This window comes from Procambarus clarkii, chromosome 18, assembly GCF_040958095.1.
Source record: "Procambarus clarkii isolate CNS0578487 chromosome 18, FALCON_Pclarkii_2.0, whole genome shotgun sequence".
Classification (NCBI taxonomy): Eukaryota; Metazoa; Arthropoda; class Malacostraca; order Decapoda; family Cambaridae; genus Procambarus; species Procambarus clarkii.
Genome location: NC_091167.1, coordinates 11,807,942 through 11,829,396, shown reverse-complemented (window position 1 = coordinate 11,829,396; position 21,455 = coordinate 11,807,942). Strand labels below are relative to the sequence as shown.

Sequence of the window (21,455 nt, the reverse complement as noted above, 5' to 3'; positions counted from 1 at the left end):
CAGTACTGTATATATATATATTGAGTTATTAGCCATTCTTTGTTTTCTTAATGAGTCCACCCTCCAGCTGCTTTTAGTGTGTGCAACTGCAGAACACAACTGACAGTCTATGTAAATTGGGTACGCTACACAGTTGTCCCATTCCACACATGACGGGCTATAGCCATAGTTGTTTATTTCAACTGAACTACCTAGATATTATTCCACAGTGTAGGTGGGTACCATTTGTGGTTGGGTACTGTGTGTGAGGTTGTTTAGGGGTCTGACTTTTGGACGAGTGTTGCTCCCTGGTGTGTTGGCATTAACGATTTTGTTTAATTTAATTTGTTGTGTTATATTCTGGCTTGGTGTTTTGTTTTGTTTTCCTAGTGTTAGTTGGTAGATAATGGGACTAGCTTTTGTATGTAACACTAATACTGTACCTTTGTGATATTTCATTTATTGAAAACACTAGAGTAGGCTGACAGCAATAGCAGGACCTCAGTGACACTACCGGTCTTGCACACTACACTTGCTCACACCACCGAGAGTTTTATTTTGTTATGTATTCAAGTTACAATAATGTTTAACATTCGATGGTCAACTGGAATTATGTAAATGGAAAAATATTATCTATTCACTGATGTTACTGTTCAAATGACAAGAAAAAAATGATTGAGATGTATAGTTGCCAATTTTATGGCACTGGGGAATGGTTCTGGGTGTTACAATGTTTTTCTTACTCTGTTTTTAAAATTAAATATGAATTTCTTCAAATTTCATTTCACTCAATATTGTACATCTTACATAAATCCTTTCCTAACAACAAACCTTCCCAATCGAATCCAGTAACGAACTAAAATTCCCAGAATGAATATATGATGTACATGTGGAGATATTGGAAGGTGAGGTCCCCAATCCGCACAATAACATGGATCCAGTGAAGAGTAAAGGTGCCATAAGCACAATTGGAGTATATTTTTTCACCATCTGAGCCCATGACTTCAGTCTTCTAGCAAATTTAAGAAATATTATCAAGACAAATGTTGAAATTTTCAAGAGGGAATTAGAAAGGTTGTGGAGTAAGACCCAGATGAGCTGGGTTATGACAGACATATGGGCCTGCAGGCTGATGCCATCAAAAGTCTTATGGATCAAGTTACCACCATAAAAAAAGCCTGGCCCTCTTCATTGGCTATGATCAATACATGTCTAGTAAATCCTGTTTTTCCTATAAGATCCTTTATTAAAATGCTACATGGATTCCTTCTACGTGAGGTGTCTGGGACTGCATCTCCTTTGCAAAAGTGAGAATGGAATGTATTCTGCACCAAAGAGCTAAATAGTAATGACAGCTGTAAGAAACCTGGGGAGAGGTTAGGGGAATGAAAAGGATAGCGTGTATATTTTTTTTTGTTTACTTTTCCCAGTCTAGCCACTCATAATAACACAGGTTATTTTCTGCAGGGAGCCACCAGAGAACCAACGAATCACCCATGACTTGATAACAGAGCTTCGTAAATTAGTCAAAAAGCACAGCGAGCTGGGATTACTACCAATGGAGTGCAACTACCTCAACAGAAATGCATTTATGGCTGCTGCAGGTGGTCAGGTATGTACTAGTGATGAATGAGGACAGTGTAACCTGAAGTGAGAACACTTGCTGGGCTGTCCAGCTGTAAAACATACTCCTTGAAGCACCACTGGAAAATTGTCTGGGAATTCTTCATACTTGTTTGACAAGCACTTAACTACCTTCTTACACTGGAAAAACATGAAGTGTGTATGTGTGTGCATGTGTGTACAAAGAATCAGAACTGCTCCCAGCAAACACACCCAAGTAAGAAAATACACCAGAAAATATATGAAACTATTGAATAGTACAAGTGTCCAAGTATCATTTATAAGTGATGATGATTATCATGAGTGGAGAAAATGGAAGAGCCTCAGTTGGACAAATGGGTTGCACTTGTACTTTACCCACTGCAGGTCTTGCTGAGGAAAGCCAGTAAGAAGGGTCTTGCACTTTGTAAATATTAATTTTAATTAGATTTTACTCCATGTCAAATATTTAAAGACTGTGCAACTTGCTAACTTAATTTTGCTTACTAAATATGAATATTTTACATTATCTAGTAAACTTTCATAAGTACAGTACTGTATAGCATAAAAAGGTATTCCTGTTAGTAGGTTGGCTTTAGTTGCTTATAGGAGCACTTTAGTGGATATGTTATTGTGAAGTAGACCTTCCCACATTGATGGACCTGTCCTGTTTGGCTACTCTCCCATGTGTGCCACTTAGTACAGTAGTCTGCTCTCTCTAAATCATACTATTTTTTAATAACTAAAGTTTTTCCTTTTGTGGCAGAATGCCAATTTGTTTTTTCAATCATGCTTTCTCTTGGCTTGTTAAGGGGGCTTATTACGGGTTTCGTAAAAATTGTTCAATTTGTTTATAAATTTATTTATGAAATGGTTATAGAAAGAGCTGCAACTGGTCCAAGTTTCAGCATCACACCCTAAACAGAAAAGGAGAAAAAAAATACACAACGTATTATGCAACGAATTTTCAACATTTTCAAATAATTTCAGGGAACACATGTGTCAACTAAAATCATTTCTATAACACTCAGATATTAAATTAGCACATAATAAAGGATTGTATCTATAAGTTTTATCAAAAAAAGTGTTTAGTGCAATAATATAATTATTCAGGTTAGTAAAGTTAGGGGGGGGGGGGGTTAGTAAAGGCTTGGCAAAAAATTACTGGGCAGCAGAAAATAATATGATGTTTAACAGTGATAAATTCCAGGTACTCAGGTACGGCAAAAATGAGGATCTGAAACATAATACAGGGTACAAAACACAATTGAATCTGTTCATAATAGGTAAACAGCATGTCAAGGATTTGGGAATAATGATGTCCGATGATCTAACGTTCAGGGAGCATAACCAAGCAAATATTGCGTCAGCCAGAAAAATGATAGGATGGATTACGAGAACATTCAAATCCAGGGATCCCATCACAATGGATTGTACTCTTCAAGTTACTTGTGTTGTCCCGTCTCGAGTACTGCTCAGTACTCACTTCTCCCTTCAGAGCAGGAGAGATTGCTGAAATAGAGGGAATACAGAGAACATATACGGCACTCATAGACGCGATAAAGCACCTAAATTATTGGGATTGTCTCAAAGCTCTCCAAATGTACTCGCTAGAAAGGAGACGAGAGAGATACCAAATAATACGAGTATACACATGGAAAATACTGGAAGGCCAGGTCCCTAATCTACACAGTAAAATAACAACGTACTGGAGTGAATGATATGGAAGAAAATGCAGAATAGAACCAGTGAAGAGCAGAGGTGCCATAGGCACAATCAGAGAACACTATAAACATCAGAGGTCCGCAGCTGTTCAACGTTCTCCCAGCGACTATAAGGAATATTGCTGGAACAACCGTGGACATCTTCAAGAGAAATCTAGACTGTTTTCTAAAAGAAGTTCCAGGACCAACCGGGCTGTAGTGGGTATGTGGGCCTTTGGGCCGCTCCAAGCAACAGTCTGGTGGACCAAACTCTCACAATTCAAGCCTGGCCTCAGGCCGGGCTTGGGGAGTAGAAGAATTTCCAGAACCCCATCAACCAGGCATCAACCAGGTATCCTACCCAAATACATGTTACAAATACATGTTACCTAGATCATAAGTTCAGACAAGCATGGGCAATAGACCTGTGCAGCCAGTCTGAAATCCAAGAGGAGGAGAATTCAGTGAATTCAATTGCAATAATAATCGGATTAACTAGGAGTAAATAAACCAAGCCTACACAGAAATATGCTGGGAAAGACAGCTAAATAATGCAAACTTAAACCAGTGCCTTTACAAAATAAGCACAGTAACACTAGAAATATGTGCAAGTCACATACCACTAAAGGGAAAGAGAAAAAGATGCAAACTGAAACAAGAATGGCATTCCCTCTGTAGGCGATGAAAACAAATTGCCGAGCATCATAAATCCTCAATTCCATCCCAAAAAGGACATAGAAGGGTATGTAGAGAAATAGAAATGATTGAGTTAAAGTTTCAAGAATCTCATAAAATCCAGGAGAGGCAAATAGAACAAAAGACTACAAGGGAAAGAGAAAGGAATCCAAAGTATTTTTTTTCCTATGCAAAATCGGGAACAAAAACTATATCTTGCATTCGGCTCTTGTGCAAGAGTGATGGAACATTCACAGATGACGGCAAAGAAGTGAGAGAGATACTGAGGTTTCAGTATAATCTGTTTTTAGTGAACCCTCCGAACACACTGCATATCAATGATCCAAATGAGTTCTTTATTAATGTGACACCTCTGAGCCATATATCAGATGTCACCCTAACCCCACTCAACTTTAAAGAATCCATAGAATCTTTAAAGAAGCTCATGCACTGCACCAGGTCCATACTTCTGGAATTCCATATTCATCAACAATTGCAAAAAACCACCATAACAGGTCCTAAACATCTTTTGGAGGCAGAGCCCAGATACTTATGTTATCCCTGACATACTTAAAACAGTGGAGATCATACCACTTCACAAAGGAGGTAGGAAAGTTGATGCAAAAAATTATAGACAAATAGCCCTAACATGATATTTTTTAAAACATTGGTGCTCTCTGAGAGTGGAATATTGTTGCGCACTAACAACCCCATTCAAAGTAGAAGAAATTGCTGATCTGGAGAGTGTGCAAAGATCTTTTATTGCAAGAATCCACTCGATAAAACATCTAAATTCATAGGGGCCACCTAAAACTTTTAAATGTGTATTATTTAGAGTGCAGGCTGGAGAGAGAGATAATAATTTAAACTTAGAAAATATTAGGACTTGTTCCAAATCTGCACACAGAAATAAGATCACATGAGACAAGGGGCCAGATTCACGAAGCAGTTACGCAAGTACTTATGAACGTGTACATCTTTCCTCAATCTTTGATGGCTTTGGTTACATTTATTAAACAGTTTACAAGCATGAAAACCTGCCAACCAACTGTTGTTATTGTTATAAACAGCCTCCTGGTGTTTTGGAGCTCATTAACTGTTTAATAATTGTAAACAAAGCCGCCAAAGATTGAGAAAAGATGTACAGGTTCGTAAGTGTTTGCATAACTTCTTCGTGAATCTAGCCCCAGAAGGCATGGCAGGATGTGCAAAATAGCCCACTTAAAAGCAGAGGTGCAATAAGCATGCTGAGAGAGAACTCAATCAATATCAAAAGACTCAAGACTTTTCAACACTTTGCCTACCTGTATGGGGCATAACTGGCTGACCTCTAGCAGTATTCAAAAGAGAACTCGACAAGCACCTTCTAAGGATTCCTAATCAACTCGAACATCAGGCTACAAGTGGCAACATCGAAAGGCCAAGGTTGCTGATCATTCCAGCAACCAGGAGGCCTGGTCAGACACCGAGCCATGGGGGACATTGATCCTCGAAATCACCAACAGGTAAGTAGGTAGGCCTAATGATCTAAGTAAGGGTTACGTTCCGAGGGTACTGGGAATGATGATGATTGGTCATTTTTTTGCTCACTCACCCATATCATACCTGCCTAGCACTTTTTGCTTGGTTTCTTATTACCGTATTTGCCGATGTAAAAGATGCACCCTCGAATAGGACACCCATAATTTACGAGGATATTTTGTGGAAAAACCTATTTTATTTTCATCATACATTTATTGAAAGATATTTCAAAGTGGATTTTGTACCACAACTCTTACCTCTTTTAAGATCAGCTGTGGTGCAGTTGATATTATGGGCAATAGAATTGCTATACAGGATGTGAAACTCGTATTTCTGGATGTGATGTTCTGTTGCCGCATCAGGCCACCAGGGTGGCGCACCATCACAGCTCACTGGTGGCGTTGTCATTCACGCATTGCAAATGGCTGACAGACGGATGAAAGTTGAACATTCCTTTTAAATTTCTAGGATTATTTTTAACTTGGATAATGACTAAAGATGTCTCAAAGGTAACACAGTCGTTAAATAATATATGACCCATGATGTGTGTTTTATGTATACTGGGTAAGATGATGTGAGGTACCTTCACAACTGCCGACGTATCATGAGTTTGCGATAACAGACTGTGATAACTCGTCTTGCTTTCAATATTTTATTACTAGCAATGATTTTTGTGCCTAGAGAACTTACCCAGTATGATCGTCCGGCTCCCTAGCCGGACGATGGCCCTCGGTCTCCCATCCGTAATACGGCCGCACTTTTTTGATATTTAAAAATAAGAAAGTGCATCTTTTAAAAATAAGAAAGTGCATCTTATATGCCGCCAAATATTGTCTTCATTTGGCCTTTCATTAGCATTGCTACATGTTAGACTGTTTACCCGTTATGCTTCTTGTCGAAGGAAACTTTTTACCAATGATATCGAACTCGGAACTCGCCTTGTTTGTTTATATCTGTAATCAGCTGATGAGTTGTACTGTACGTCTTTCAGCAGCATGTAAATTTACTTTATAATTTATTAACATAACTGTAAGGTTGTATTATATTATCTTATACAGTACAGAATTATATAATTCTTATGTACATTACAGTATTTTGTGCTGTTATTTTCAGTAAGCAAAAAACCAGAGTTGAATGTAATGAAACGCCATTTTCTGGGTGAGACCCGGAGGCTCCCCAGAGCTATACTGGGCTGATGTGTATATATTAGACCATGGCAACAGTCAATCGAACGAGTTCTATGACTACCATGGACCATAGTCAGAATCTGGCCCCCCTCAAGAGAATGCACGAGGCACAAAGGCCTAAAGACACCTCTGTGTAATTGGAAGCAGTCTTTGTCTGCCATCTACCAGGTCAGGCACCCAGAAAGGTAGAAATCTCCAAACAAACTACTGCTGGTCAAAAATTGCAGACTGAAAGCCGAACTAGCAAACAGAACTCCCAATTAAAAACAAGGAAACGAACATGACGTCACCACAACCGCCGCGCATCCGTCTGTGCAACCTCCCACCCTCCCTGGGAGGGGGACGGGGGGGTCCCAGACCTCCACGCTGGCAACTCTCCTCACTTCAGAGGCCGAATATCAAAAACGAGAAAAACCGCTGACCGGAGGGAGGGAAGGATGCCGGGGAGCCTCCGGGTCTCACCCAGAAAATGGCGTTTCATTACATGCAACACTAGTTTTTTGTGGAGAGCCCCTTCAGCTCCCCAGAGCTACCTAATCAAAGATAAGAAGAAAAGGGTCTCACCTGGGAGGTGGTCGTCACTCGCTCCTTAACTCAAAGTTGAGACAACAGGCCGCAACCTGCGACCCAAGACTATACACGCCCGAGAAGGACTAGGAACATTAACAAGGTAATGTGCAGCCAGGACCCTGTTCGACCTCCAGTAGCCCCATGCCCAAAAGATAGGCCAGGACATTACCAAAACAGCATTCGAATTCCGAACGTACGAACGGCGTGGGCACGGGGAAAGACCGCAGGCTGGCTGGACCGAATACTCCTTTGGACAACCTGAGACCCGTGCCTTGTTATAGGGAAGAAGGGGAACTGGGTCAACCCAAAGCGCGTCCTCTGCCATAGAGGCCGTAACGCGCAAATAACGGCGAAGAGCCACACACAGACACAAAACATAATGCGCTCCCGGCCGAACCAACCAAGCATCAACAACCAAAAGACCCCTTAGGAAAGCAGCAGACTCATTCTTCACCAGAAAAGGCTGCAAACGAAGAAAAGACCACCAGTACTAAAAGAGCAGAAACCCATGCGCTGGAGGAGAGCATGAAACTCTCCGACCCGACCCCCCAGAGGCCAATGCCAACAAGAAAAAGAGCCGTAGAAAACAGTCCTGAACTGAGGGGGCCACCCCAAACCGAGGAGAAGGGAGCAGAGAGCACCCAGTGCAACGACCAAGACAGCTCAGGTGGCGCATGAGCAGGCCGGAGGTGAACAATGCCTAAGAAAGCTTGCGGAATGGAGCAGAAGTGACATCCACCCCAAATGCAAGCTGCAGTGGCTCCGCCCGAAACGAAGCGTCAGTATCTGGCATAAGAAGACGGTCCTGAAACAACCAAGAGAGAGAGAGAGAGAGAGAGGATAAAACCGACCAGAAATCGAAGACAACCTACGAAGAGACAAATGCCGAAAAGACCGCCAGGAAAGTTCATACTGTCGTCGAGACGAACTTGCAGGTGGGACACCAACTAAGCCACCTGATCTCCATACAAGTGGTGATAAACCCGCGTCAAAAGACCAGACACGAGAAGCAGAGAAAATCGAACCAGCCACGTACTGGAATGGTCCAATCTGCTGGAAGAGGTGGAGCCGCGGGAAAGAGCTGCCTCTTGCTCGGGTTCAGACATCAAGCAAGAGGCACCTGAAACCAGGGCCGGGCTGGTCACCAAAGAGTCAACAGGACCATTCATCCCTAGAAAGTCTCTCTAAGCTAACCAGGACCTGGAGCAACAACTGAACCGGTGGGAAGAGTTACAGGTAACCCCAACTCGACCAGTCCAGCCGAAAGGCATCGACCCTGACGGCCACGCAGTCTGGGAAGGGCGCCACACACTGGAAGGCGCCTCGACCAAGTTGATGCGAAGAGGTCCACCTCTAGGTGTGTCCGGCAGAGCCAACTGAACGAGTCTGTGTCGACCGTCCATTTCATGGATACGGGAATGAACCGAGACAGGCCATCCGCCAGTACGTCTGACACCCCCCTGAATGTGAACCGCCAGGAGAGCCAAACCCCGAGTCGGCAAACGAGTTGCCTGAAGCGACCAGCCCCAAATCACCAAGGACCGCATCGAACCCCCGAAGTTCAGACAATGAACCACCGAGGAGCAGTCTGAATGGAGCCGGGTCATTGCTCCATGAGCAACGCGAACCCTCTGAAGCGATAAACCGCGAACTCCTGCGCCGTGCTGTAAGCCCGGCGGAAGGACGGACCCCACAGACTCTGGCCGGCCTGGTGAGCACTGGTCACAAAACCCCAACTGAGAGACGAGGCATCTGTGAACACATTGAGCGAGGGCTCGGGGAGGCGTCAAGGCATAGAACCCCGAAAAACCCTCAGAGGATGCCGGCGACGCAGCACCCGATGCAAGGCTCCCGAGATCTAAACACAGCGATTATGAGAGCGGCGGAAGGGACGCCCCCGAAGAGCCAGAACATCTGCTGAAGCCAGATCCGACCTGACGGATAGACCAGCACGGCCAAGATCAGGCTCCCGCACCGCCGCTCAAACAACCAACGTGTGACCCGGGTGCCCTCCAAAAATAGTCATAAGCAGGACCGCAGCCGCAACAATGCCACCAGAGGGAGAGACAAGGAAGTAGTCCGAGAGTCCCACACAAGACCCAGCCCAGTCCGAACCTGAGAGGGAACCAATTGGGACCTCCAGTACACCAAGAACATGAACCCGGCAAGCTGGTAAGGAACCAAATCCCTGGCGAGCAGACACAGCTCGGAGCCTACACCAGCCAATTGTCGAGGTAAGCCGGAAGCAACCGTGTCACCACGACCCGATTAAGGCGTGTGGACACGCAAAGTACCAGATCCAACTGGAAGCAAGGCAAAGAATCGGTGTCACTCCATGACAAAACCGAACCAGTCCCTGAGCACTGGATGAATCGGGACATGCTAATACGTGTCCCGAAGGTCCAGACACACCATCCAACCGCAAAGAGCAGCAGGACCCGAGACAGAGTGGTCATCTGAAAGGAGGGGCAAAAGACCCATGGGATCATACAGGGCAAGCCCAGTATGAATCGCAGATCTGTCCAGTCCCATTTTGGAACTGAAGACAGGCAGGAAACCCACTCCAGGATGACCTGACAGAGCGCAGGGGAAGAGGCCCGCCCTGCAAGCCCCAATCCTTACAGAAGGATTGGAGTTTGCAGATCCTTCAAGGAGAAGGATTGAAGCAAATCCTTCAAAGGAGAAAGAAAGAAGCAACGCCACTGCAGGCCGGAGGGAAAGGACCCGAATTGCCCACAAATCGTGGGACTAGGCGAGAACAAATGGCGCGAGGCTCCCCCCCATCGCCCCGCCAACAGGTCGAACCGTGAAAGGGCTGACGACCCCTGCGAGAGTCCTACTGAAACTCGGAGCGATCACTGAGTCAACGACTCCGCAGGAGGGCCAGTCCCGAATCTGGCACTACTGGCTTACGACGACTGAAGGAACCCTGAGACCTGGTGCGACCCAGGGCAGAACCTCCACTGCCCCCCCCCCCTCCCTGGAAAACCTACAAGTTTGATATAGACCATCAACTAGACGAAGCCACCTGCAGAAAATGCACCACTGCAGACTCTGCAAACAGCAACTGACAAAAGGGGGACAAAAAACGAAGAGCCAGGGCCCAAAACGATTCCAAGAATTAAGACGAGCACCACCTGCCAGCACGTGAGATGAGAAGCGAAGAACAGACACCGCCTCCCCAAAAACGGCGCGGACAACTTCAACAAGGCAGCTGGCGCCCGAGCTGCTGAAGCAAGCACACCTGACATTGGCCCGGAACCCAGCTCCTCCACACCCACCACGAGCCAGTCTGAAGACAGCACCCACAGGGAAAAGAAGCACAAGACCAAAGCCAAGTGCCCACCGGTGCCCAAATCCTCGGCCACCAGGGATGCCGAAAGGAGGGAACCTGCACGTGAAGCCGCACCTGGCAGACATCATAAGGAAGGACATTGGAGAACAAGCACGCATTGAGGTGCTCCAACTCGCCCCCCAGGAAACCTGAACGACCGTAGTCAACTCTCGCCATCCAAGTGCGCAGTCCGACAGGACGAATGCTAAGCCCCCCAACGAAAGAAAAGGCAGTCTGTCAGCCAGGAAGACTCTGGCACCTTGCAATGCACCCATTAAGGAAAAAGTGGAGCCAAACTCAAAAGAAGAAGGCTTCAATATCAAGGCGCATTCCGGGTTTCGCAGGAGGTAAGCCGCAAGGGCCTCCCACACCTTCCTCAGTGGGATGTGGGAAGCCAAAAACCTTGAAGGAGGGAACCGAAGAACCCAAGGGAACTTGGAACCGAACCCGGGGAGGAGTCGAACTCGTAACAAAATCGTACAGGGAGGGGATAGGAAAGCCTCTCCCCCTGTAACAACAAGCTCCGTGCTGAGGGTACCAAACACCCAAGCGGGGACAAATGGGGCCCAGGGCCCCCCAAGATAACTCCTCCCCAGCCCTGGAATCCTCCACGTCAGGACCTGGGGCCAAGCCATCCTCCAAACCCTCTGCCTCTTGAGAAAAAGCAGAGTCCACCAGAAAAGCAGGATGGAGGAGGCCCGCTGGCATGGCCCAAAAGCTCCGGCAGGACGACCAGACTCGAATACCTCCGCTGCCGATCCGGAAGGGGTAATCTCCGAGGCCGCCCGAGTCTCACAACCAGTATAATTCAGCGGGGCAGCTGCGGGGCATCCAGAAAGGCAACCAACCTCGCACGTTGCTGTAACCTAAACCTCGCACGTTGCTGCAACCTAAACCTTGCATGCAACGCTAATGCTTCCTGCACCCGAATATCAGTCTCGGTGGACTGGGTGAATGGAGTGCAAGCAAAGAACACTACTCACAGGACTCCGGGTCATAGGTGTCACTGATCCTAACAGGCAGCAAGGTGGAGGCAGACAGTGAGTGTCATCCTGAGATAAGGGGACAGAGCAACCTTCAAACTCGCACAAGGCGAGGTGGGACTCGGAGGTCTCCTACATTGGACCACTGATCCCCAAAGGGGGTTTACAAGGCCCTTAGGCTGACTGCTAAGGGAAGCCAAGGCAAGGTACTGCTAACCGGTTATCCCAGAGCTACCAAGCAAACAACTAAAAGCTGAACCCCTGCTACATGTACAAGCACGGGGACCTAGTGGAGGGTCACCAAAATCCCACAAGTGGTCCTACTGCCACACCAGGCAGACCCCCGCCAGGCAAAACAAAAAAAACAAAAGAAAAGCCCCGCAAAAGCACGTCTCCAGGTGAACAGAACCAGTCTCTGCGTATATCAGACAGCTGCACAGTACCTCATGCCCCAGCCAGTGACGAAACTACCTCCTACCCAAGGGCAAACTGGAGTAAGAACCTCCCCACCTGAACCCATAAGGGCGGGCAATCACTGAGCAGCGACAGAACCACATGGAGGTAGCTGCTCCTGAACTGCTCATGGAAGATAACCCTGAGGCTGCAAAGGCAGTACTTACAGGGGCACCTAAGAAAGGTAGCCCTAGGTGCATGCAGCCCCAGTACTCTTCTGTTATTCCAGCTCACACGCCACCAAAACAGAGCAGCAACACCGCACTGTAGCACTGTGTAAAAAGTGGAGCCAGAGCGATTGACCATCATCAACACAACAGCCTCTTGAACTGAGGAGAGTTGCTGGCATGGAAGTCTGGGGACCCCCCCGTCCCCCTCCCGGGGAGGGGGGCTGCGCAGACGGATGTAATTACCTAAGTAATTACCTAAGTGTAGTTACAGGATGAGAGCTACGCTTGTGGTGTCCCGTCTTCCCAGCACTCTTTGTCATATAACGCTTTGAAACTACTGACGGTCTTGGCCTCCACCACCTTCTCACTTAACTTGTTCCAACCGTCTACCACTCTATTTGCGAAGGTGAATTTTCTTATATTTCTTCGGCATCTGTGTTTAGCTAGTTTAAATCTATGACCTCTTGTTCTTGAAGTGCCAGGTCTCAGGAAATCTTCCCTGTCGATTTTATCAATTCCTGTTACTATTTTGTATGTAGTGATCATATCACCTCTTTTTCTTCTGTCTTCTAGTTTTGGCATGTTTAATGCTTCCAACCTCTCCTCGTAGCTCTTGCCCTTCAGTTCTGGGAGCCACTTCGTAGCATGTCTTTGCACCTTTTCCAGTTTGTTGATGTGCTTCTTAAGATATGGGCACCACACAACAACTGCATATTCTAGCTTTGGCCTAACAAAAGTCATGAACAATTTCTTTAGTATATCGCCATCCATGTATTTAAATGCAATTCTGAAGTTAGAAAGCATCGCATAGGCTCCTTGCACAATATTCTTTATGTGGTCCTCAGGTGATAGTTTTCTATCTAGAACCACCCCTAGATCTCTTTCTTTATCAGAATTCTTTAAAGATTTCTCACATAATATATAGGTTGTATGGGGTCTATGTTCTCCTGTTCCACATTCCATCACATGACATTTATTAACATTAAATTCTATTTACCAGGTGGTGCTCCATATACTTATTTTGTCCAGGTCTTCTTGAAGGGCATGACAATCATCTAAATTTCTTATCCTTCCTATTATCTTAGCATCATCAGCAAACATGTTCATATAATTCTGTATACCAACTGGTAGATCATTTATGTACACAATAAACATCACTGGTGCAAGAAATGAACCTTGTGGTACTCCACTTGTGACATTTCTCCATTCCGATACATTGCCTCTGATTACTGCCCTCATTTTTCTATCAGTCAGAAAATTTTTCATCCATGATAGAAGCTTACCTGTCACCCTCCAATATTTTCCAGTTTCCAGAACAACCTCTTATGTGGAACTCTGTCGAAAGCCTTTTTTAGGTCCAGATAGATGCAGTCAACCCAACCATCTCTTTCCTGTAATATCTCTGTGGCTCGATCATAGAAACTGAGTAAATTCGATACACAGGATCTTCCAGATCGAAAACCGGATCGGAAAAGATCGGATGTGCGGCAGTTGTGGTGACGTCATGTTTGTTTGCAAGCGAGGAGTCACAAGAATGTGGCTGAAATATGTTGATCAAACCACACACTAGAAAGTGAAGAGTCTCCGTGGTGTAGTGGTAAGACACTCGCCTGGCGTTCCGCGAGCGCTATGTCATGGGTTCGTATCCTGGCCAGGGAGGATTTACTGGGCGCAAATCCTTAACTGTAGCCTCTGTTTAACGCAACAGTAAAATGTGTACTTGGATGAAAAAACGATTCATTCGCGGCGAGGATCGTATTCCAGGGACCATAGGATTAAGGACTTGCCCGAAACGCTACGCGTACTAGTGGCTGTACAAGAATGTAACAACTCTTGTATATATCTCAAAAAAAAAAAAAACAAAAAAACCTGACGTTTCGGTCTGTCCCGAACCATTCTCAAGTCAATTGTGAGAATGGTCCAGGATGGACCGAAACGTTGTCATCCCTTCACTTTCTAGTGTGTAATTACCTAAGTGTAATTACCTAAGTGTAGTTACAGGATGAGAGCTAAGCTCGTGGTGTCCCGTCTTCCCAGCACTCTTTGTCATATAACACTTTGAAACTACTGACGGTCTTGGCCTCCACCTTCTCACTTAACTTGTTCCAACCGTCTACCACTCTATTTGCGAAGGTGAATTTTCTTATATTTCTTCGGCATCTGTGTTTAGCTAGTTTAAATCTATGACCTCTTGTTCTTGAAGTGCCAGGTCTCAGGAAATCTTCCCTGTCGATTTTATCAATTCCTGTTACTATTTTGTATGTAGTGATCATATCACCTCTTTTTCTTGTCTTCTAGTTTTGGCATGTTTAATGCTTCTAACCTCTCCTCGTAGCTCTTACCCTTCAGTTCTGGGAGCCACTTAGTAGCATGTCTTTTGTTTCCTTGTTTTAAACTGGGGAGTTCTGTTTGCTAGTTCGGCTTTCAGTTTGCAATTTTTGACCAGCAGTAGTTTTTGAGATTTCTACCTTTCTGGGTGCCTGACCTGGTAGGTGGCAGACAAAGACTGCTTCCAATGACACGGGGGGTGTCTTTAGGCCATTGCTCATCGTGCCTCTCTTGAGGGGGCCAGGTTCTGGCTCTAGTCCCCAATAGGCTTAGAACTCCTTCGACTGACTGTTGCCACGGTCTAATATACTGTATACACATCAGCCCGGTATAGCTCCGAGGAGCCGAAGGGGCTCTCCACAGAAAAGTTTAATTTTCAGTCCAGTATAAGTAGTGGCCATTACCAATATTTAAGTTAGCCCTCATGTACTGTACAGTACATTACTTTGTTTTCTATTTTGCTTCTACATCATTTTCTTTCTCCTACATTGGGATTTTTAAAAACAGGACTGTTGGTCTGAAATTTATTTAGTGAAACCTCAGTGTACGACTTTAATATGTTCCAAGAAATGCAACGTAGCATGAATATTTGCATATAGTATAATAACAGGAAAAACTGCTTGTTTTATTGATCTAAGAATGTAATATACGTGTCACTATATATGAGTTCCATCATTTTGAGCATAGCAATGCTCCAAACATTTAACTATATAAATTCCACAAATTACACACTAATGACTAATGTTACTGCAAAAAATTAGGTATAAAGCCAGACACGAAAATAATTATGTAAAATGTGTTTGGGGGCAGTCTCTGTTACACTTGGCTGTTGGGCACTAGGCTGCCCTTGGATTTTTGTTGTGTATAATACTCTCTCAACACACGATCTTTGTGGTTGACTATGGTGCACCAAAAATGTAGATAGTTTATAAAGTGTGTATGTAGTGTAATAACAACACAAACTCTGATGATATAAGAATATAATGTCACTATATATGAGCCACATATTTTTTAACATGGTTCAAATGTTCCCACATATTTCATTATACAGTATAAATTTCTCAAATTACACACTTTTGAATAATATTACAGCAAAAAAAAAAAAAGAGAGAGAAAAAACAATGAGAGACATTGAAATAATTATGAAAAATTATATTCACAGCATCTGCCGCTCTATGGGGAGGCTGGGGCAAGCGTCTGAATGCCTAATCACTCAGTGCCCAAAATTGCTCAACTTCTCAGCTCCATCGTGGCTAAAGTATGTCACATACAATATTTTATTTTAGTTTCCCGGTATCAGAGTGCGCATTTTAATAATATAAGAGAATAATTTTTGGAAATCATTTTTTTCTGGCGCATCACAAGGTTGTCATATTACGATGCGGCACACTTAGTGGTTAAACAAGCATGCCGTATGTTTTAACACATGAAAGCAATGAATCTGGGAAAGATTTTGCATGAAGGTATCCTAAATATAGAGAGAGACTGGGCTTCTGGATGTGGATCTCTTTCCATTGTTGAGGTCTTGGCACCTTTCTGTTTTATGCGGTGCCAGTCTTTGAGTGTAAGGCTTCGCAGTAGTTGCCTTTCGCCTGCACTGGTCACGGTTGGGGGGGGGGGGTGTTCCTGTACCTCTTCCTCCTGATTCACCTGTTGCTCCAGGTCATGGCCAGGTTGGAGTCTTACAGGGAGAGTGTGTTATTCTTCTGGATCAGTCTTGGTTTCAGGCACTGCTTATTTGGTATCCAAACCTAGGGCATATTCTGCTGCTCCGTTTCCTCCATACGGTCGGCCCAGGGACATCCTTCACTGGTTCAGCCTACTCCTCTGATCTTCACATCTGGTTTTTCTGCCACAGGTCTATTGCCTTTTTTCTGGTGAGCAAGTGGTTACAGTAACTATTGTACTGCACAAACTGTGATATCATGAGGAAAGTGGGTGCGCTGCCTAACATGTGAACTTTGTTAATACAGTATATTGTAGGGTTCAAAACTCCCGCAGGTACACATCCTGTTCCTCAGGACTCCAGTAAACAGATGCATTGAAAAAAATCTACATCCCTCCTGGCTGTGAGAACCTTGGTACTGCCAAAGCAACCGAGGCTGGCACGTGCAGCTGGAGCCCACAGCACAGCTGTGTAGGTTGGGGCCACATCACCACTTAATAATGACGAATAAAATGAGTAACTGCAATTATTTTGAGATGATAGTGTCAGAGATGATCCTGACTGATAAAGATTATATACAACAGTCAGATAAAAAACTCAGCTTAAATGTAATGAAATGCTTCTTTCTGCAGGAGGCCCAATGGCTCCCTTCACCCGTCCCCCCCCTCCATTCAGGTTATTGTCTTGTTGTTAGGTTGTTCATCAGCTCCAAAACTGACCAGGGAAGCCAACTGAAGGTTGGTGCCAGGCCCCGTGGTGGTGGTAATCAGTGCTAGCAAGTTTTAAGTTAATTTGAGTGAATTCTTTCTGTGTGATTCATTTGTGGAGTTGTTTGGCAGTTGCAAGACTAAGTGTTCTTTGACTCCTCCAATGCCTGTAAAGCATCTCTGACTTCCTGGAGGCTTTTTCTAATGGGGGTGGAGGATTGTCACTTGCTCCCTGTGCCTCTGTGAGGGATGGCAGGTTCTAGCTCTGGTCCCCGGTAGGCCAAAGAAAACTTCCATGATTGATGTGACCTTTTAGTGTGGAGCAATCTTCGCAAGATTAGCTTTAGGGAGAGAGGCATTTCATTCACTCAAGCTGGGTTTTTATTCTTTTGACAGTGATATAGATCAGCCATTTGCGTATACCCTGTACTGTGTATTTTCGAATGTAAAAGACATTATTAATAATTTTTGTTTTTTCTACAGTAGGCAAGTTTTACTGAATGAAGTCTTAATTTCAAACTCACTTGTCATAGCTACCTACTGAACTTGACTGTACAGGGATTTCACCCTCTTTGCAATTCTTCTCATGCCCTGCTTTCTGTAGTCCATACTTTATTTTTCAGTGGTCATCTCGTTTCATTGTACAGTAGTTTGACAAACTGGGTGCGTAAGTGAGGATTTCAAATATGTGCACTGTAACCTGAGCTTCCTAAAACTGAGGTCTTATTACATATATAAATACAGTAATGACATTTTATGTATTTGGATCACTTGTGCCCTGGTTTAAGGGGGCGTCAGAGGATTATAGATGAAAGTTGTTCAATGTCAACCAATATTAATTTTCTAGTTGTATATGAAAAGTGCTTAAATTGTCCCAAGTTTCAGTACTGCAGCGTAAATAGAAAGGGAGTTTTTTTTTTTTTTTTTCTCCAACGTTTTTTACACATTTTCAAGTCCACACTTCAGAACACACGTTTCAGATATAATTATTCTGTGACACTTTTCTGACACATTAGCATATAATAAAGGATTTGGGGCTTTAGAATTTCCAAAACATCTTTAGTTTTCCTAATACAAATGTTCAAAGTTCCCCAAAATTTTTTTGCAAATATGGCATGTTTATTGCTATTATAAAATCAATAAATGAACTTAGAGAAAAATGAAAGCCCCCCAATGTAGAGACATGCCCTCCACATATACAGTGTAAGTTTCATGTAAGTTGAATAAAAAAGGAATCAGTTTTGTAAACGTTTGCGTCAATTGAAAAAAAACAGAAATGAATAAAGTCTAAGGTTCTAAAATCTGTGGCTGAGGTTGACATCAACCAATTTTCTCCAAAATTGGCATCCTTACAGATAGGCTTACGTACAGTCAGGTGTGTAAGTTTGATGCAAATCGCCCCCAAAAAAATGAAAAAAAAAAATACTTTTTTTTTTCTTAAAATTTTTTTCCAATTAAACTAATTATAATATTTGTTTAATATATGCTATTGTAATAGCAAAGAGTCGTAGCTATGATTTCAGTTGACACTTTTGATTGATAATCGATTTTGACCATTTTTGCATAATTTTCACAACTACTTCAATATTTTTTTTCTCCCTTCCTATTTATGCTACGATGCTGAAACTTGGACCAGATGAAACACTTTTCATATAGAACTTGTCAAAAAAGTTTGATTGAAATCGAACGAGTTTTCATTTTTGCATTTTTGGACCCAGATGCCAACCAGACGCCCCCTTAAAGTTACTGTTTTTTTTTGCCATACAGTATTTTCAATTGAAAATCAAAACTAATGTTTTCTCTCTGAAATTCTGTTTTCTCACTTTTAAATAAAATGTTGATGACACTTTTGGAAAGTATAGAAGGAAGCAGGGTGGCAGAGTCAATGTGTCTTTCAGTACCATGTGCACATGGGTTGCTGACACGATGGTAAGTCGGGAGAGGACTTGCATGTTTACTATGGATGTTTTCATGTTCCTGGTTTCACTAATTGGTTTACACAATGTAATATTAATGCATGTAAATCTATTATTGACTACTTGTGGTTACCTTGTGTTGATTCTGGGGGTCAAGGTTCCCGCGGCCCTGTTGACCAGGACTCCTGGTTGATGGTCTGGTCAACCAGACTGTTGGAAGCAGCTGCTCACAGCCTTAAATATGTATCACAGCCTGGTTGATCAGGAATCCTTTGGAGGTGCTTATTGAGTTCTCTCTTGAACACTGTCGTGAGGGGTCAGCCAGTTATGCCCCTTATGTGTAGTGGAAGTGTGTTGAAAGTCTCTGGCCTCTATGTTGTTAGAATTCTCCCTCTAGAGTGCCTATTGCACCTCTGCTTTTCAACAGGGGTATTCTGCACATCCTGCTAAGCTTCTGGTCTCATGTGATATTAGGCATTTTAGTCGATCCCAGTAATTTAAATGATTTATTGAAATGATTCAAGCAGTGAAGGGTCTCTGCATGCTCTCCAGGTCAGCAATTTCTCTAGCTTTGAAGAGGCTGTTATTGTGCAATAGTATTCCACTGTAGAGAGCACTAGCATCTTGAAAAGTATCATCATTGGTATGGCATTTCTTGTTTGAAAGGATCTTTTTATCCAATCTGTCATTTTTCTTGCAATTGTGATGGCTACTGTAATGTGTTTTTTAAAGGTAAGGTCTTCGGCTATGATTACACCCAAATCCTTTACATTGCTTTTACGTTCTATGGTATGGTTTAACTACGTTTTGTTCGTGGGTTTTCATTTTTATATTTTAATTTTTTCTATAATGCAGGTGCTGGAACTTGTCTTCGTTAAATACCATATTATTTTCTGTGGGCCATTGAAAGACCTGATTTACATTAGTTTTAAAGTTTGCTGTGTTCTCTATGTTGTCTACTCTCATAAAAATCGTAGTGTCATCTGCAAAGGATGATACGGTACTGTAGTTTGTGTCCCTGTTTGTGTCCGATAGGAGTATGAGAGAGACTGGAGCAAGCACAGTACTCTGGGGGACTAAGCTCTTCATGGTTGATTGTCTGGATTTTACTCTGTTGACTAGTACACATTGGGTTCTGTTAGGAAATTGTAGACCCATCTGCCTATTTTTCCGGTGATTCCCTTTGAGTGCATTTTGTGCGCAATAACACCATGATCACGTTTGTCAAAGACTTTTGCAAAATCTGTGTATATTACATAAGCGTCTTGTTTGTCTTTCATGGCATCTAAGGACTTGTCATAGTGGTCCAGCAATTGTGATAGGCAAGAGTGCCCTGATCTGAAAGTGTTGACCAGGGTTATGCAGACACTGTGATTCGGTGTTTTGTGATGTTACATCTTATCACTTTTTCAAAGATTTTTATGTGTGATGTTACTGCTATTGGCCTATATTTTTTTGTGCCTCTGCTTTATTTCCTCCTTTATGGAGTGGTGCTATTTCTACTGTTTTTACTATGTCAGGGATAACAAAACAGGGACACATCTCAAAGACAATCTTGCCACCCACTTTTTCTGTGATTGTGCCTGGAAATGTTGTCCAGGCATGAATTCAAATGCTGGTGAGAAAGTTCATATTATTATTTTATAACCATATACTCTAATGCAGTACATAATAACCTCATTGTATAGTCAGCCATTAATGAATGATAGCAGAATTTGTTCATGGGTCTTCAACTCATTACAGTACATCCATATTTAACTATTATGGATATATTAAAAAGATTAGTGTATAACCCAGGCAATAAAGGCAGTAATCATGAAATGACAATAACTGATGTGGCCCAGATAATTGACAACTGACATTGACCGCATGTTGAGGGTTAAGGAAAGAACCACTAAATGTGGTGGGAGGATGAGGGTCAATACTAGTGTCTGGACACACAGGAGTAAGAGAAAGTAAAGTCCCCATTTCTAGTAATATCTGATGTAAACACTTGTTGGTTTTAAGGAACGAGCTAGCGAACCTTGTGACACGTGATGCTAGTCACGATTTATTCATAGAACAAACAGCTGAGCACCAGGTACTGTATGATGTAATAATATTGTAGTGAAGTGCAATTGCATTGAAACAAAAAGTGCCATGATATTAACCATATATACTTGGTTATACTGGCAAAATTTCCATACAAATGAGAGGCGTGTCTTTCCATTGGAAACCAACACACAGGTCGCCAAACACATGGCATAGTATTATTGTATCTGGTCACGGTATATTTCGGTGAATACAGTATAGCATCTAGTCACGATTGTGGTGTCATTATGTAGATGGGCATTTCATGCTATACAACCATTACAGCTTTCATAGATATTATTGATAATTTTAAAACAGATTTGAAAATTAATCACGTTAACACTTTGGCGCACCCCGCTCGCCACCCCTCAACTGTGCGATATGGGACCCAGGGTGTCACGGGAGTGCGCGTAAATTCTGAAAAGTGTATACTCTCTTCAACTTTGTCACCTTAATTCTCGTCCTACGAGATTAAATTTGGTATCATTGTGTTCGCAATAGAATTCTCTACAGCACTAAATGCATATAAACTCCAAAAGCCCGGCTAATTACTCGCAGCAAGCAGAGAAAGTGCAAACGAGTTACCCAGGA

The 21,455-nt window shown here is 43.3% G+C and overlaps 1 protein-coding gene across 1 annotated transcript in view; it reads left to right on the top strand.

The window, feature by feature from the left end:
* LOC123754682 (negative elongation factor A) overlaps positions 1-21,455 on the top strand; it is a 128,520-nt gene that overhangs the window by 21,083 nt on the left and 85,982 nt on the right. Inside the window, exon 3 of the mRNA XM_069326259.1 lies at positions 1,447-1,591. Within this exon, the coding sequence (XP_069182360.1) occupies positions 1,447-1,591 (145 nt within the window). The remainder of the gene's footprint in view (positions 1-1,446; positions 1,592-21,455) is intronic.